Source organism: Arvicanthis niloticus, chromosome 3 (assembly GCF_011762505.2).
Source record: "Arvicanthis niloticus isolate mArvNil1 chromosome 3, mArvNil1.pat.X, whole genome shotgun sequence".
Taxonomy (NCBI): Eukaryota; Metazoa; Chordata; class Mammalia; order Rodentia; family Muridae; genus Arvicanthis; species Arvicanthis niloticus.
The window spans coordinates 55115372-55133821 of NC_047660.1; the positions used below are offsets into that span (position 1 = coordinate 55115372).

The window sequence follows — 18450 nt, forward strand, 5'->3', positions numbered from 1 at the left end:
AAGCCACACTTAAGGGCAGCCTCATGCCCGGCAGTAGATGCTGACCAAAAATGAGCTCGATGATATTTTTGTAGATGTTTTTGTCCTCTTTTGCTTTGTTTGAACATTTTTCAAAAATCTTACTTGTCTTTTGCTTGTATATTATGGTTTCCAATTTGTGTTTCTTATGGGTCTTGATTTTGCACATCTGTATTTGTGTTTCTGGTGTCTTTTCTCTGTTTTATTATTCTTTTTAAAAATTTGCCTGTTAGTTTTCAAAAGCCAGAGATAGAATGAATGGAGGTGAATGTGTGGGGCGGTAGGATGATCTGCAAGGAAATGGGGGGGGGGGAGGGGGGAACAACATTAGACTATATTGTCTGAAAAAAATATTTTCAATTAAAAATGCTGTTTGACAAAAACAAATTTTAAAAAAAACTTGTATTTTCTTGAATTCAGAGAAAGTCAACATGCAAAGTGTATGTATGTGAGATTTTAAAATAATAATAGAAATTAAAAGTATAAATTAAGACAAAACCACACTAGTGACCATCATGGAACTTAGTGAATACAAACCCAAATATGAGCATGGAGGACTTCCATGCTCCCTCTGCTCTCTACCCTCCTACGGCTCCTACATCTTCCCTCTCATCTGCTCAGCTGCCTGACCATGAAGGCTGTATGTAAAGATGTTAGAAGTCATGCTCCACTAGTATAACAGAATACGTCTCAGCCAGAGGCAGTTAAGCTACCCAGGGGATATGTAGAAGTACATAGAGATGTGCTCGTGTGTCACAACTGGGTGGGCATTGATGGATAGGGCCTGAGGATGCTACTATGTGTCCAGGAATGCACAGGGTAGCTCAAGGACTGAGCATCATCTAGCTCAGGATGCTAGCAGTGCAGAGGCTGAAGTGGCTGTGTATAGAGAGCACCCATTGTGCATTAGTCCTTCAGTTGTCTAAGAGTGTCATTAAAAAACACCTAGGGTTTACTTTAAGGATACTAATTGATTTCTTCACTTTCCCCTCCATCTTGAAAATTGCCCAAGGGAGCTTTACCCAGTGGCCTAGTTAACACTACCCCTAGCTGACAGCTTATTAGCTCCTGGTGGACAAGAGCTAAGAGAAGGCTGATACTCAACCATGATGTGCATTTCGATGTTATCTCCTGGGGTGCTGTGACTTAATGCTCAGGAGTTGAACATGTGTACAATCTAAACCAATGAATTGTTTGGAGGCTTTGATTTATATTTTGGAAGAGTTTTTAAAGGAATCACACACAGAGAGGAGCTGGTCAATGTGTCAGTCCTTGTCAAACTTAAAAGATAGACTCAACAAGTTGAAACTTTAAGTCTAGAATAAAAACTTATTAACATGAGGATATTTTATAGGAGTGAGTTACAGAGCATGTTCATTTTCCTCATCCTGTTTTGCTCTAATAATGAGGAATATTAAAGTGATGTCCCTGGGGACAGAAGGAGTGGAGTGTGGAGGAGCTCAGAGGCAGAAATGGGGTCACATGGTGGGACAATATGTGAGATAACCTCACTCGCTCAGTCTGCACACTGTTAGTTACTTTCTCATTGCTATGACCACAGATTTGACTGATATTAAAGAAGAGAGGCTTATTTTTCACTTGGAGTTACAGAAGGTTCAGTCCATGGTTGTTTGGCTCTGTTGACTCTGAACCCCACGGTGCAGACAGAGCATAAGACAGAGCATGCTCACCCCATGACAACAAACAAGGCACAAAAAGCTCAGGAATAAACAGCCTCCAGTTACCTATTTCTTCCAGCTAGGCCTCCCTTCTACTGTGCCCAGAACTTCCACAACAGTGTCACTAGCTGGGAACCAAGTGTTCAACACGTGAGTCTGTGAGGGTGTTCATGTTCATGCCACAACAAGTCCCCAATCAGAAGATTTTTTTTAATCCAGCTCTGGACTGTGCCCTGCAGCAGATCCATTTACTTGGGTTTTATCACCACATCCCCTTATGCATTCATCTCCCTAGGGTGGAAGGCATTGGTGAAGGGCTGCAGGAAACAAAAGGAAGGCTGGGGGGAGCCTGTAAAACAGGGACTACTTCAGGGTTGGAAGGAGGGCTGCTCATGCCAGAGATGAAGGGGGAAAGGCCATAGAGAGAGAAGTTGAGAACATCCATGGGTCAAGTCACATGAATGCTGGTGGGAATGTGGCACCATATGACTGAAGCCAGGAAGGGGTGAGGACCAAAGATTCAACTGTGCAGACTGTCAACGGTAATGAAGGAGATGCCATTTTTAGAGGGTTCAGGCAGGAAAGAGGCAGCTGAGTTCAGCAATGAATAGGATGAGGGGGAAGCAAATGGCGGCAGGGTGGTTAGGATGTAGTGAAGGACTTCCGTCAGAGCACTGCTGTTGTGGGGATAGTTAAGGAAGAAGCAGAGAAATGTAGGAGAACAAGGGCAAATGGTTAAACCCAGCCTGCCTGCCCACCAGCCAGCTTAGCTGGCTCTTCTCCTTTTCATTCAGTCTTGGGAGGGGGCAGCCCATGAAATGGTGCCACCCATGTTCAGGGTAGGTCTTCCCACACCAATTAACCCAATTAAGAACATTCCTCACACTCATGTCCACAGGCCAATGAATCTAGACAGCTCCTCATTGAGACTCCTTTTCCAGGTAACCCTAGATGGTGTCAAGTTAGCAATTAAAACTAAGTGTCACAGCAGATTTGTATGTGAACGTGTGAGTATGGCATATGTGTGTGGGATCTGTGTACATATGTGTGCTAGCGTGTACTTCTGAATGCACATTTGTGCCCGTGTGTGGGGAGGTCAAAGGACATCAGGTGTCCTGTTATGTCACTCTCCATCTTGAGACAGTCTCTCACTAAACCTAGAGGTAGGCTGGTAGCCAGCACGACCCAGTCATTGTCTTGTCTTCCTACCTCTGACCACACACGGCTACACGTGGCTGTGTGTGTATCTGTGTGTGTGTGTGTGTGAGCGTGTTTTGGGAGTTTTAACTCAGGACATCATGCTTGGGAGATAAGCATTCTTACCCACTGAGCCATGTCCCCAACCTAAAAGTCCAATTTTAACAGAATGTCTGGGGGAGGGGCAGGGGAAACCAAAGCAATGTATTATAAACATCTCTCTTGCCTGCCAGATATATAAATGAATAATTTTCAGTTTACCTGTGACCCTGAGCCATTGGTCTTAACTGTACTGATTATGAAACATACATTAAATTACTACTACTTTTGCAAAGACTCCTGCTTACCTAAAGAAGGCACTGGAGGGGCTGGCTGGGCCCCTTCTCTACTGTTTGTAAATGTCTCTCAGATGTCAGTATGTAGATACACTCCCCCATTCATGGTGCTATTGAGAAGTGGTAGGACTTTCCAGAGGTGAGTTGTGGAAGTTGAGGTAACTTGTGGAAGTTAGGTCATTGGGGGGCAATCTCTTAAGAGGATATTGGGACCTCAGCCCCTCTTCTTCCTCTTGTTTGTGATGTGAGCATCTCTCTCCACCATGTGCTCCTGGTGCTGTGCTGGCTCACTATGGGCCCTGGCACTCAGCAGCCATGGACTGAAAACTCTGAATCCGGGAGACAAACCTCTTTCCCTCCTTAGAGGTGGGGTTCTCTCCTAGAGTGCGCCACACAACACAGTATACGTCATAGTGATAAATAAGTAAATCATTTGTTAAGTGCTTTCATATAAAACTATTTCTTATGGAGTACCTAGTATAATCCGGGATTGTGGTAAATTTGCCCAAGCTTTGAGATATTTGTTATAATTAATGATTTATTTTTTTTAATTACATGCATGTGGGAAAATAGTGTTTGCATGTTGAGTACAGGTTGAGGACATAGGAACCCTTGGGGCTGAAGTTACAGGTTGTGAGCCACCCAATGGGGGTGATGGGAACTGAGTTCAGATCCCCTTAAAGTCAAGACACTCACTTAAGCACTGAGTCCCTTCCCAAACCTTTTTCATTATAATTAAAGCATATATTTCATCCTTATTTCAAGAAATTGATGTCCAGATAATTAAAAATAAGTACTTGGTAAAACTGGTCACAACAGCCATGTCCACTGGTGCCAGCATTATTGTCCAAGGATCCCCCTGATCCACTCTGTTCTCACCCTCAGGCATGCGCCAAGGCAACGACTATGGCACACAGTACCGGTCAGCCATCTATCCCACCTCTGCCACACAGATGGAAGCAGCTCTGAGATCCAAGGAGGAATACCAGAAGGTAGGACCTCTAATTTTGTCCTCCCTGGGCCAGTGTGATCTGGGTCAGCCCAGTATTAGAGGGAAGTTTGGCTCTGTCTACCTGTGTGACCATACCCTGAGGCCATTTCTGCCAGCCTCCTCACAAGGCCATTGTACCAAAGAAATATGCATAGTGAGTGTCTAAGGGTGAGCCTGTGCGTACTTCTCTTTAAAAAAATCACCTCATCCTGGTGAATGAGGTGTTGTTGCTCTGTCAGAATCTGTCTCACCCACAGACATTGCTTGTCTCTGTTCTGCAGCTGGAGTCTGGAATCAAGGAAGTGGCAAGGGGGGGCTGGTGGGGACTGAGGGAAGGAAGGGTCCAGATGCTTTTCCTGTGAATGTCACATGTTCTCCCCTCTCTGTATGTCTCTATGTTCACTCCTGCATTTATAAGAACACTGGTCCTACTCCATTCAGGCTAACCCTGGGAACTTCATTTAATTTGATGACTTCTATGAAGACCCAACTCCAAATTAGGTTGTAGTCTAATAGCTTAAGGCTCCAGGCTCCAACAGATCCTTTCTGGAAGACGTAGATCAACCTGTGATATACATGTTCCATTGCCAGCTACAGTAAACTTAATTATAATAAAACCTTTTATCAAAAATATATACATTACATCATGAAATAATTTTCTCACTATTAATCCTATAATCCTTTAGGAAAAAAAAAATCTCCTCCAGTAGAGATTTGGAACTCTTACAAACAATTTGAGTTCTTTTAATTTTTAGAGTTTAGTGATGATACTTAAATTTTAATTATGATATTTCCTGTATTAACAATAGAGCTAGTAGCTACTCTGGAGCTGTAAAGCATAGTAGGACAGCCATCACAGTGGTACAGTAGGTAATGAGGAGCAGGCTGGGATGGAGCTTGTCTGCTGTTGAGGTGTCTGGCCTGGTCAGATCCACTATGATAGGAGATGGGGCTGAGGGAGATGCTGAGAGGGTCTCCTCCTCCCGTCATATATCTAAGGCTGTGATGTCAGCTTGGCTGACATGGTAGGCAGTCTGGGGCACAGTCCCTGTGACTGCTATCCAACATGATTTCCTCTGTGAGTCTTGGCTGAATTTTATGACATTGCTTGTATTCCTTTCTGGAGACTGTGACATCAGGAGATCTTGATATTGATCTAGGAACCAAAGTGTCGCATAATGTACCTGTAGGTTCGGGTGGGAGTAATAAGGCTAACTGCATACTTAGGTATCCAGGAGACCACTGTGATGTCCCACAGGTGGCAGAGCTCAAGGTAAGGAGCTTGTGTGTGAGGACTTTCTGGGATGGTTAGTACCAGGAAACTGGATCAGAGTACTGGAGGAGTAGAAGAGAGAAGGAGTTAGGCCCACACTGGCTGCTACCAATAACAGGTTACCTGAGCCTCACAGAATCACCTGCCATTCCTGGGAAGAAGTATGATTCCCTGGGAGCCATCGTGTATGGTGTTGCCTTGTTCTTCTGGCTGTGGAGACTTCACCTCAGGGTATAAGACAGGACAAGCTACAGCAGCAAGGAATGTGGGATAGGCACATGAGCCCCAGAGCCTGAAGTAAAGGAGAAGTGCTTCGGATTACGTGTGTACGTTCCAGCTTCATTTATGTTGCTATGATAACATATCCTGACCAAAAGCAACTTCAGGGAGAAACAAGTCCTCTTGCCTTACAATTTCAGGTTACTGTCTATCATATCTGGTAAATCAAGGCAGGAACTTAAGTCAGCTTATCCATATTATAGCGGGCAGTAGAAAAAGAAATAAATGCATACATACATGCTGCCTCCCTGCTTGTACTTAGCTAACTTTGTCCTCTTTTACACAGTTCAAGACCCCCTGCCTAGGGAATGGTGCTAACCACAGTGAACTGGGTCTTCCCATATCAATGAAATTAATTAAGACAACCTCCCACAGGTGTGCCCACAAGCCAACCCAATGTAGATAAGCCCTCAGTGAGACTTATCCAAGGTGATTGCATGTTGAATCAAATTGACAATTAAAGCTAACCATCACAATGTGTAAGCAGCATCAAAAGCCATCATCCACACTCTCCCACCAGCTCTGTTTCCTAGCCAGGAAAGACTGCTAGTTCCAAAGGCTGGTCCCACCATGAGACTCTGAGGCTGTGATAGAGCTGTGGAAGAAAAGCTTGAGGTGACTTCCCCGGAGGACCTCCTGCTGTGATCGTGTAGTCACGTGGGAGACAGCCTTAGATACAGAAGTTATGAGCCGAGTGATGTGCAGTACAAAAACAGCCTTATAATGGCAGAGGTTGTCATAGTAGGACTGCAATCACAGAAAAGGGTATTTACTGAGTGCCAATCACTCTCCTAAGTTCTGTAAATAAATGAAATCTTTTACAAACCTTTGGTTGTTCATCCATCAATTACCTATGTATCTGTATCATCTATCTGCCACTTTGCTATCATTTATCTATATCATTTATCATCTATCAATCTATCATCTATCTATGTGTAGATTTAATAGATACACTTAGATGTAGTTGTGTGTGTGTCTCTGTATCTTTGTTTAAAGTTGTATATATTGGTATTGTTCTGAGACTTTGCTTCTACTTTGAGAGTTCCTGTGGGTTTCTGCCCATTCTCTTTAATTATTGAATTAAATAATTATTGAATTATTTGGAGGTAAGTTTCACATATCTCTTTGCATCACTGATATATGAAACTTACCTCCAAATAATTCAATAATGTCTCATGAAAGGTGACACAATTGTCTTTTATTCAATAAATAAACCATCTTTTCTTTTACATTTACCTTAAAAATATTCTGGCTTCCAATGTCTCCACATAATCAAGGTTGGTCCTAGATTCTGCCTTTTGTCACCACAGCTGGCCAGAGAGCAGCCTTGGATGGCCTTGCCTGTGCCTTATGTCAAGGCTGACCTTGGGCAAATTTCTGATAATAAAGACATTTACTCTTGGAGGCATTGTTTCTTCACAATACCAGTTAGACTCTTGCCTTCCATAATCTTGCCCCAAACATTCAGGTTTATGCTAAGAGTAGATACTCTTTCAAATCATTCCATATGCCCTCTTTTCCCTTCAAAGGTGGCCATTACAGGCCTTTCGTCCTGGCCATTGATCTGCTCTGAATCTGCAGGGATCCTTGCATACTAACTATACTGTTGACTTAGGTTACTAATTTGATAGTCTCTGTTAGTATGTCCCCCAGTGACCTGCAGGAACCGGCTTCTTCAGCAACTTCTTTATATGTGGTGTTGGAGTGACTGCACTGCTTACCACAAAGCAGCCATTTGAACATAAAATTAGCTGATTTTATCACAGGGACCAATTGTTGAGCTAATTAGATGTGCAGGAGTGCTGAGGAGCCAGAAACCAAAAGTGATTTTTTTTTTCCCTCCAAAGTGTGGTTTTCTGCATAGTTGGCTAGGCTGTCAATCCCAGGCCCACCAGCAACCTGAAGAATTCCTCTCACTTCCGATCTCCTGATGGTGGGTGGAGGCAGGAAGGCCCAAGCAAGAGGCTCAAACCTTCAGGAGTGAAACCCATACTCACCTGAATGATTCAGACCCTCTGGGAATGGTAAGGGTGCCATCTATGTGAGATTCCTTCATACTCAAAATAAGACTCCTCCTTATTTACAAATTTAGTATTTTACTCTCCAGTAGGTGGTAGGTCTTGAAACGTAGAGGATAGACGTGATCGTTGTGACCCAGTCACATGACCTAACTTCTTCCCAACTCCTCAAGACTCATGAATGGAAACATGATTTCTTTGAATATTTTCCTTGTCAGGAGAGAAGAAATATCAGCCCCCCTCCCCAGTATATTTTAGACCATATTATGCTCTGATAAGCACAACACCTTTCTGAAGAATATTCTTAATTACTGTATTTCAAATATAAAACAATGTTTAAAAATCTGTATTTTTAGTCTCTCTGTCTGTCTCTATCTATTCACCCACCTACCCATCTACCCATACTTTCACCTACTACCTGGTCTATCTATCCATCTACCCATCCATCCATTTACTCAGCCTCTCTCTCATTCTTCCATCTACGAAGCCAACTAGATCTTCTCTATATTGCCATAGTCTTTAAATAATTTCTATAATTTTATCTTAATTTTCAATTATTTGTCAGTTTTCATCTATCATCTATGCATTTGATTATATGCAATACAATGTGTAATTTAAAGAAAAGCACCCCAAAAGAAATATACAAAAAAGCATATAATGATTGCTTCCAAACAGCCAGCAATTTTTAAAATAAAGGCTCATTTTTTTATTATTTTTTATTCTCTTCCTGCTTAGATTGCAGCCAGATATTCACGAATGCCACATCTTCCTAGCAAGACCGACATGCATTGAGTAGGGGGCGGGAGTGATGCACAGAAAGAGTCAGATATGCAGAGATGGAAAGACCTTGTTCTCAAATAACCTGTGCTACCAATGAGGTTTCTGCCACCTTGCTCTTTGTGTCGTGTAAATGCTAACTCTATACAATGATACACAGGTTCATGGACCTAAAAAGCTCCATGGCTTCCAGATCCCTGCATAGAGGTGTACCCACTTGTTTATTTCCATATCCTTGTCCACACAACAAGTCATAGACTGAAGACTCTTTAATAAGTGAGTCCTTGGCTTCTTCTGCCCACCACTGATGGCACCCTGGGAGCCTCTGTGGATCCATCCCTGTGTTCGCTTGCCCCTTACCACCGCTCTACCAGGCTGCCCAGGTGCATGAGTCTCTGTCCTCATTGCTGTGGCAAAAGACTTGAGCAGAAGCACCGTCAGGGGGGAAGGATTTATTTTGACTTGAAGTTGAAGATGGACACGGCCCATCATAGTGAGAAAGGCATGGTGGCCAGTCACACTGCCTTTACAGTCAAGAAACAGAGAAGACAAGGAGTGGAATGAGCTGAGGAACCTCAAGACCTGCCCCCACTAATTCATTTCTTAAAGCTGTGCTTTACCTCAGAACCCAAGGACCACGCATTCAAATACACAAGCCTCTGAGCCTCTGAGAAGCATTTCACATTCAAGTCACAGCCTCTGGGTTCTGCCTATGGGTACAGCTCCCAGGGACCTGCTTCTCTGTCATAGCCACAGTCGCCACCATCTCTCAGGTACTACCATCTGTTTCTGGGCCAATGAACTTTTTATTTCTCTGTTACTATAGCTGCCTACACAGGCAGCGAGAGTGGCCATCATCAATACCATCCAGACCATTTTCCTCTCTGGTGTCTAATGCTGTCATGGCGTCCATAGTGTATGTCTGAGACCCAGCCATTAGCTTGGCCTCTCAGACTCCATGCAATCATCACTCTCTCTTCTAGTAACAGTCCCCCTTAGCATCTGTCTGTAGTATAACATGTAATTCCTGACAAGGCCTGGGGCCTTTGAATGAAGCTGGATACCTAAGAAGCACAGATCTGGACAGGGGTGTCCTTGCAGGGATGACTGTCTGTGGCCTTTATCTGGTTTTTCAAGGAGGTTGGCATCTGCATGTTTATTCTCTCTACCTTCAAAAGAGACCTTCACTCCTAAAATAAGGCGGCACCCCAGAAAACAGTGTGCTAAACTAATCCTCAGAGCCGGAAGAATGTGTGTGAAAGACCTGTCTCTCTCTCTCTCTCTCTCTCTCTCTCTCTCTCTCTCTCTCTCTCTCTCTCTCTCCCTTCTCTTCCTCCCTTCTCCCTCTTCTTCCTTTTTCCCTCTCCTTCCCGCCTCTCTCCTTCCTCTCTCTTTTCAAAATAACATTTGGATGGTTGGCAAGAATGTTCTAGTGCTGTCATAGTTACTATGTTTGAGCTTGAGTTAATTTCTCTGGGTAACAAATTTCCCTGCAGGTTTGCTATAAGAATTGAATGACATTATATAGATATATTTCTATTTTCCTTCCTTTCTTTTATTCAGCACACATACACACACACACACACTTTCCAGTGGGATTTATACATAAGTTGAAGCTGAGTCCTTTTAGTTTCTGGACCCCAAAAATAGTTTAAATTATGCCAGCCCAACTCAGAAATCCATTATATACAATAATTATTCCATAATGCCAGTACTGTCAAAGTACAGCCGGACTGGTGACACCTCCACCCCAAGAGGCACATGCAGATCCTGTGTGGCTCCTTCCAGGCATATGCAAGCTGAAAATGACTTATCTCTTTCCCTTCCCCAGCAAATTAATAAATTAATTACCTTATCAAATATTAATTATGTACTTATTAGCATCCAGACTCTACTGTAGTTGTTTTGAGCAGAGATGTCTGAAGAAAGATCATGGGAAGGTTGTAACCAACCAGTCCCTGTTCACAGACCCTTCCCTGAAGAGAATTCCCTAGGACCTATTCTGACATTTTCTGTCCTAAGTCATCTTTTTGGGGGCTCCCATTCATCTTTGTGTCCACAGTGCCTGCAACCATTCTTGGCTCGTAGCACATGGCCTGTGATTATTTGTTGACCTAAGTTAAAGAGGTGGAAAGATGAACAAGTCAGTCATATTGTCTTTTATTGTGGGCTGAATATTTCTGTGCTTTCTCCATTGAAACTCCTCTGCTAAAGCCTTCCCCTCCCCTGGTGTGATCTGGGTAATTTGGGTTAGATGAGGTTATACGGATAGAGCTCCCATGGAGGGATTCGTGTCCTTAGAAGAAAAGACAATAGGCACCAGGGAGCTACCTTCTGTTTTTACTCCTGTGTTCAGGGAAGATGTGTAAACACAACCTATCCATCTACAAGGCAGGAGAAGAGGCCTTGGAATACAACCTGCCTTGCTATACCTTGTCCTTTACCAAAGTCCACAGTCCTGCTGTGTGCCTCCAGTCTGAGGTATTTTTCCAGAGCAGTCTGAGACAGCTGTGTTGTGTGTGCTCAGCTCCAAGGAGGGACGGGAAGAATCATAGCCTTGGATGAGAGCAGCCAGCTGGGGCCCTGGCTCTGCCTTCACCCACATGACCTTGGATTAGTCTCTGCAGCTTCAGTTCCTCCTGAGACCTGGAGAGAAGACACACACTGAGAGTCTTCATAAATCTCAAGGGTTCTTAGCGTTTTTTCCCTCCCATTATGCCGAATGACCTTCACACCACACAAGGGCATAGGGCAAGATCTGTTCTCCTACCTCTGTTGCTAGGAAACTGAAACCCAGAGGGGTCCATTTTTATTCCCAGAACAACCTCAATAGAAAATATAGAGGGTTATGGTCACTTGACTCAGAATTCCACGTATGTTTCAGCCATGTTGCGTGGATAATAGCTGTGTAATCTGTCTAGCGGGTTATGAATATTGGGATGTAATGGGATGACTCTGGAGACAAGGCTGCTAGCAGTGGCCGTGTCACCTTCTCCACAGGCCTCAAACTCCAAACAACTTAAAAGAAAGGACTGGTTAATCTCCCCTTTGTCATGAAAATGGCAGGACCATTCCGGATTCTTTGTTCCCAGGGAAGAAGTAGGTTCTGTGTTATTATATTCTCTCTGCTTCTGTGTGTAAAACCAGTATGCATGCCAAGGAATCCCTATGGAATGCCACCGCAACCACTGGGAGACAGTGTAGATGTGGGTGTCGGTAGCTGTTTTATGGTTCAGGATTAGACAGTGCTTCATCTTTTACCTTTTTTTTTTTTTTTTTTTAAACGTGTGCTATTGTTTACAGCACGAAGTTATGATTTAAAATGCCTGTGGAGGTTCTTGAATAATTCATGCATTTACCTTAGGCTGAGGGAGCCATCCCTCTCTGTGCTCCACACTAGATATGGAATTCCTGCTAGACCCCTCTTGGAGCTTGGAGGTTGTAATTATGGCTAGTATTATGAACTCTAAATAGAAACTTGTGAAATAAATATTTTTAAAATGCCCGTTTCTGTGAGCCAGGCATCTGCATTTCTGTGTTTGTAGCCAGACAGAGGGCTAGCTAGCTCTTTAGCCTAATGGCTCACTTGCATCTTGATTATTTTCATTTCCACTTATTACTGCATGTTAGACTCCCTGTGTATGAGTACAGATTGCCCTTTCTTGCACTGTATTTAGAAATCTCTGCATTACCCCTGGGCATTTGTTCATTAATAGGGGGTGGGGAGAGGAAAAGCTTGTAATAATGGGCTTTACGCATTAAACTGGGCACATCCACATTCAGGCCCAGAAGAAACAAATCTGGTTTGTGTTACTGCCCCCTGGTGGTTGTAAACTTTCACTGCAATGTTAAGGAAGCTAGTTTTCTGTGGGGGACTTTGGCTTGCAGTGGCAGCTTCCTAGAGCTGGACAAACCTGGGCACTGTCAGGCAATCTTTCAGGCTTGATCATTGCTTTTTATTCAGGTGAACCACAAATGCCTGCGGATTTCAGGTGCAGGCCAGATTGTTGATAAAACACAGCAATCTTGGCAGGGCTGGGGAGATGTGTCATTTTGTGTATAGACACACACACAAAACCCTAGTAGCATAGGGTGATGCTTGAATTAATACAGTTTGTGGGACCACCCCTACTCATATTTCAAGGGCATGGAAAAGTCTCAGTAGCACCCATTGTAATCCATGAGAAGATTCTAAGCTACATCCAGATGAACGATTCTTTTTATTTTAATTGCTATGTGTTTAAGTATGTTAGGAGAGCTGCAGGGACTATTTAAGACCCATGATCTCTGAACCTTGTCCCTTAGGTGAAGATCAGAAAACAACAGATAACGCTTGCAGCTGCATTCTGTGCTAGGCTGCATCTTCTTCAGTCTGTAGGCAGAAACACAGGGCAGCATGGCTGTGTCCTTGGTGAATGACCTTGGACTGTAAACCACTCTAAGCATGGGTTTCCTGACTTTTTTTTTAAAAAAGACATAAAAACAGTGACTGCCACTTAGGGAGTTCTATGTTCCATTCGGTGTGCTGTGTATATAACATGTCTGTCACAGAACAGGTGCTCTGTCAAAGCCAGATTCTTCCTGCGTCTCTTCACACCCCAGGACACCTCTCTCAGAACCTGCCTCTCTCCACATTCCCATAATGCTTTGCTTGCAGCACTCACTTCATCAGACCCATTATAAGAGTTTCTGTGCTGTTTCTGCCTCTTGGTGATGAATGAGATCTTCTTGGCTTTGCTTGCCTCCCCCTCCTCCCTATGGCATTCCTTGGCACAAAGCAGCCACTCTGAGCATGCTGGTCCTGTGAATTAAACCCCAGTGCAAAATAACTATATGTAGCATTTTTTTTCTATCCTCCCACACATGCAATAAGTGTCGTGCATCTGATTAAGATAGCACCTATACCTTCTCCCCTTGTCTCCAAGTTTCCATGGTCTGGAAGCTGAGAGGAAAATAGGCTACCTATGCCTGGCATTTTCCTAGTAGTCACATTTCTTATCTTACCAATGAATATGGATTTGTTATATTAATGTACACATATATATCAGTTCTGTGTAGGAGAAATGGAAAATAGTGGAAATTTTTAATGCAGCAGTTCAACTAGGATAGATCTATTTCAGGGACAAAGAGCCTTTGGGTTCAGACAGGTAGATTTATAAGCCTTGCCCCAGTTTAGTCTGTATAAAATGGCCTTTGGCGTGATATGATCAGAGACCCCACGGGGAGGAAGAAGGGGACATAGGGACTCTTTCATTTCAGTGGCAAGCTTATGAAGCCTGGAGCTGGGTTTGTCGTTGCCTACAGAGCCCAGTGTGTTTGCCTTTCAATTTCCCCTTGATTGGTCTCTGCTCTGCATGATTCTAGGTTCCTTGGACTCACCCAAATGGAGCCTCCCGGCCAGTCCCTTAAAGACAACAGAGGGCTGCCTGCTCAAGGTTGGGCCACCGAGGCGATGTTCATTTGAGGCTTGGAGAGATAACAGCTTTCATGTCCGCCCAGAAAGCTGTGAGCTTCCAGCACCTCAGAAGCAGAGATGAAAGGCCATTTGTGTTTGTGCATGTATGTTTAGCGCTTAAAGGACTGGGACAAGAAAGAAAATAGATTCTGCTGCTCCGCACTCCCTTCCAAATGTGACTTACTCCCTCTGGTGGGACCATTTAACTCCAAAGGCGCAGCCCCTCCCCTGGTGCCCCCACCAAGCTCCCCACCCCCAACACAAGCACAGCAGCCCATGTGACATCTGTTCTGGGCACCACAGAGCCATCTTCCCGTTGCCATGGCAGCTGGCGGAGCAAGCCCGCCCACTGGCTGCTAGCAGAGGAGGGAGAAAAGGCCCACAGTGTCAGGTCCTGCACCCCCGCTGCCCTGCCAGTGAGCAGCTGGGCCGTGAGCACAGTCACCCATGTTGGCCACAGGGGCCCCACTCAAGCTGTGTGCACTGCATTGATGGGTTGGAGCTGAGGTCAAGGTCATTCGTTTCTGCCTCAAGTGGGAGGCCTGTGAAGGACAAAGGTGGTTGTGCTCTGCAGAGAGGCCTGGCTTCTTCACCTGTAACTACTCTGAGTACTTTGTAATACTGGGATTCAAAATCCGAGATGTTCCCTTTTACTCTCAGCACCACAATGGCTGTGAATTCAGGGGCCTGAGTTCAGCTCCCATATCCTATTGGCAGTGCCATGCCAGGGCAGAAGAGGGCTGAGTTTTACTGCAGCGGGCTCCTGGCAAAGGGATGGTTTGCAAAGTCATCCCCGCCATCCCCCCCCCCCCACACACACACACACTGGAGCCATCTCCAAATGTACCCAGGCAGTTGAAACCACTACTGGCTTCAGAGCTCTGCTTACCCTGTCCTGAGCCGGTGACCCCGGAACCTGATCTGGAATTTGGCCATGCAGCTCCTCTCTGGTCTTCCTTGTGATCTCATTAATGAGAGCTACCACCTAGGTGTCTTATACTCTTCATTCCTAACTCCATACCTATTGTAAATTAGCTAGTGACAGAGAGAGAAGACAGTGTTGGGCTGAGCCACACAGACAAGTTAGACAAGCTCCTTTCTAAGTTGGAGGCCCTCAGTGGAGTTCAGCCACTTACTGCCTTGTGTAGCTTTTTGCTGTGATTCCCAAAATCGTCCCTCATGTGATAAATTATAAGTCTACGTTTAGTCTTTTATTAGACGTGTGGGTTCTTTTCAACTGTGTGTGTGTGTGTGTGTGTGTGTGTGTGTGTGTGTGTGTGTGTATTTACATGTTTTCTTAAAAGCTGATAAATTTCTAGACAGGGCCCAATAACTAAAAGGTCTTTCTATGTGTATTGTTTTAGGCTCAAGGTATGCAAAGTGGGAAATAACATCTTCTCCAGGCAGATGTAAAACTTCCATCCAGGCCTGCTGTGTCCTTCAGGTAGAAGGCCTGAAGCAGGCCCTGGACATGGTTCACAGGCAGAGCCAAGAAAATAGGGTCCAGAGCACCCCAAATAAGGCTATGCTGTGCTGTGGGTACAGGCTTCACAGTTAAGATCAATCACCTATATTTGTAAGAATGCTCACACATCCTTTGTGACATCCACATGCCATCAGAGAGTAAGCCAGTTCTCCAGGAGCCCAGGTCATGTTCAAGCAAGGCCTTACCAGAAAGACTATTATCAGACCACAAAGAGGAGCGTCCAGTTCACTGTGTGTTGATCTATATTCAAGCAGGTTCCTTTGGCTTTTTGAAAGTTGTTAATTTTCTGGTATAATATCAAATATTGTTATGATTTTCTTGATAATATCACATGCTTCATGGCCCTTTTTTCCTTCAGCCCAGGCTTCTTCAGTCACACTGGGATGCAGCACAAACTGCTCAGCTCTCCCTGTGGAGCCACGTCAAGAACATGTGATTAAAACATTATTAGTATGCAGCAAGGTGCCCTTCTCCGGTTAAATCAGTTTGCAAAGTGGTCCTCACAAGCACACACATCCTTTGTTATGATGGCAGGGCTGTGGGTTTCTGGAGCAAGACTAATAAGACCTGGAGGTAGAAGGGAAATTAGGTGACCCAGCCAAGCAGGGGTTAGGGAGGCTGATAATAGATAAGAAAGAACAGACTCCAGGGCCAGTCAAGGAGCAGTAGAGGGAAAGAGTGCCCTTCTGTCAGAAAAAGGCAAACAGGATTTCGGGGATAGGAACTGAGAAGAAAATTTGAGCCTTGGGTTAGAATGGGGAATCTCAGAGAAGGAAATAGTTCCAGGAAGCAAAAGATGGTCTAGAATAATCATAGGGAAACAGTGTTTTAGGCTTGAGAGAAAGGCCAGGTGGTGTGTGTGTGTGTGTGTGTGTGTGTGTGTGTGTGTGTGTGTGTGTTTTAAAGCCTCTTTAAGAGAGTTGCTTCAGTGACTCATTTAACAATTTTTACAATGCCATTACCTAATCCACATAACAGAGCTAGCTGCACTAACCCTGCCTGCTCACACTCTGGACAGTTGTGAGGCTCAAGGGAGGTTACTCAATGATAGGATGCAGCACAGGAAACACAAGCCGAAGCAAAGTATAGCGGGGCAAACAGGGAGTGCAGGGAGCAGATGATGGGCAAGCTACATCAGCACTGTCATCAGCACGCTGTAGTCTCCACCTGGGAAACGGTCTCACACTTGATCCTTTTCTCTTTCCTCCTTCACTGGGATTATCACGATGTCTGCATGAACTGAGGTGACATCATAGTTGATGGTGAAGACGGTTGGGAGGTGACAATCTGCTTGATCTTTTGTGGCACCTGCAGGTGCCAAGGGATCCTGTGCTATGTTATGTCCAATGGGTGTGACCAGAGTGTCTGACAGAAACAACTTAGAGGAGGAGGGGTTTATTTGGCTTGTGTCAATCACAACAGGAAAGATAGAGTAGGGTCTGGCTGAGACAGTATACATCATGTCTTACTGGACAGTAGAGAAAACAAGACCAGAATCTGGGGTTGGCTAGACTATCAACTTCTGAGACACATTTCCTGTCCCCCAATGACTTATATCTATTCCTAAGCCCCCACCTCCTGAGAGTTCCATGGCTCCCCAAGTATAACCACCAACTGGAGAATAAGGGTTCAAAGCATGCACCTGATGAGGATACTTCCCATTCTTACTTGACAGGCCCTGCTTCCCCAGCCCTTCAGCATATGAGCAGAAACTGTAATTCACAAGCATGTTACCAAGGGTCAGTGTTTGAGATGGAGCTTGTAAAATTCTCACAGTACCTTCCCTTTCTCTGACTGTTAAGACTGGGAAACTTTGCTGGGTAAGCAACCTTTCTCCAGGAGGGTACCTAACCCTGAACTGAATCTGTCATGAATTGCTAGAATTTGTGGTTCAGGACCTATACCAGCTACTTCTGCATGGGGTCTATGATGTTATCCTGATAAGACTGAGAAACAAGTCCATAGGTGTTTCTGTGAAGGACTTAGATTCAGTAAATTGGAATGAGGACACTCACCCTATATGTGGGTAGCATCATCTGTGAACTACAGTTTGGACTGTATAAAAAGAGAGAGCAAGATGAGCAGCAGGCTCCTTTTCTGCCTTCCTGACTCTGAGGGCAATAAGACCTGCTGCCTCAAGAGTCTGCTGCCCTGCCCTTCTCTACGGTGGGCTGCACCCTCTGCCTGTGAGCTAGAAAGAATTCACCCTTGCTTATATTAGCTTGATCAAGTATTTTGTTGCCACAATGGGAGAAGCGACCCGCATAAGACCTATGTTTGGAAGTTAACATATGTATCAGGAGTTGGATTGTTTCCACACCTGCCCTGCCCTTGACTTGAGTTCTTGTTGGTGTGTTTCTCGTAAGGCAGTAGGATTCCCACCACGTTGTCTCACCAAGTAGGAGGGGACATGTAGGCTTAGTGGCATGCCCTCTTATCTTCTCAGGCCCTCTCCCACTCCAGCCTCAAATTTAGATGGATCCTCAAGACAGCCATGCTGACTTGAGATCCTATTCTATGTAGCATGCAAATTCGAGTCTTCATGCATGCTGAGTTAGAGACCTCAAAGTTAGGGCCTAGCCCACAGTTACCAAGGAGCCACAGTGGCTGGCTCCAGCCTCAGTCTCAGCCAATGCTGGAACCTAGACATTTTCAGGCCCATAGCATCAGATTGTCAAACTGTGTCCCATGGTCATGTGGGGGTCACTCTCATCTTTCAACCATATGTGAAGCTACAGAGTCACTGTACTTCCTTTACAACATTCAATTCAGTTCTCAAAGTATTTCCCAAGTGTCAGTATGTTGCAGAGGTGGGTGCCATAGAAACCTGTAGGCAGAACCAAAATCTGCAAACATGTATGGGTAAACCCTGGCTATGGAATCTCTGGGTTACACACTCATGGGTCACTTTCTCTAGTTATCTGGTACCTGCTTGTCCTCAT

At 44.6% G+C, this 18450-nt stretch overlaps 1 protein-coding gene across 2 annotated transcripts in view; it reads left to right on the top strand.

Annotated features, from left to right (window-relative positions):
* The window catches only part of Msra (methionine sulfoxide reductase A), a 311518-nt gene that overhangs the window by 223231 nt on the left and 69837 nt on the right, over positions 1–18450 (top strand). For both annotated transcript variants that reach the window (XM_034498957.2, XM_076930854.1), the window contains exon 5: positions 4115–4221. In XM_034498957.2, coding sequence (XP_034354848.1) covers positions 4115–4221 — 107 coding nt within the window. The remainder of the gene's footprint in view (positions 1–4114; positions 4222–18450) is intronic.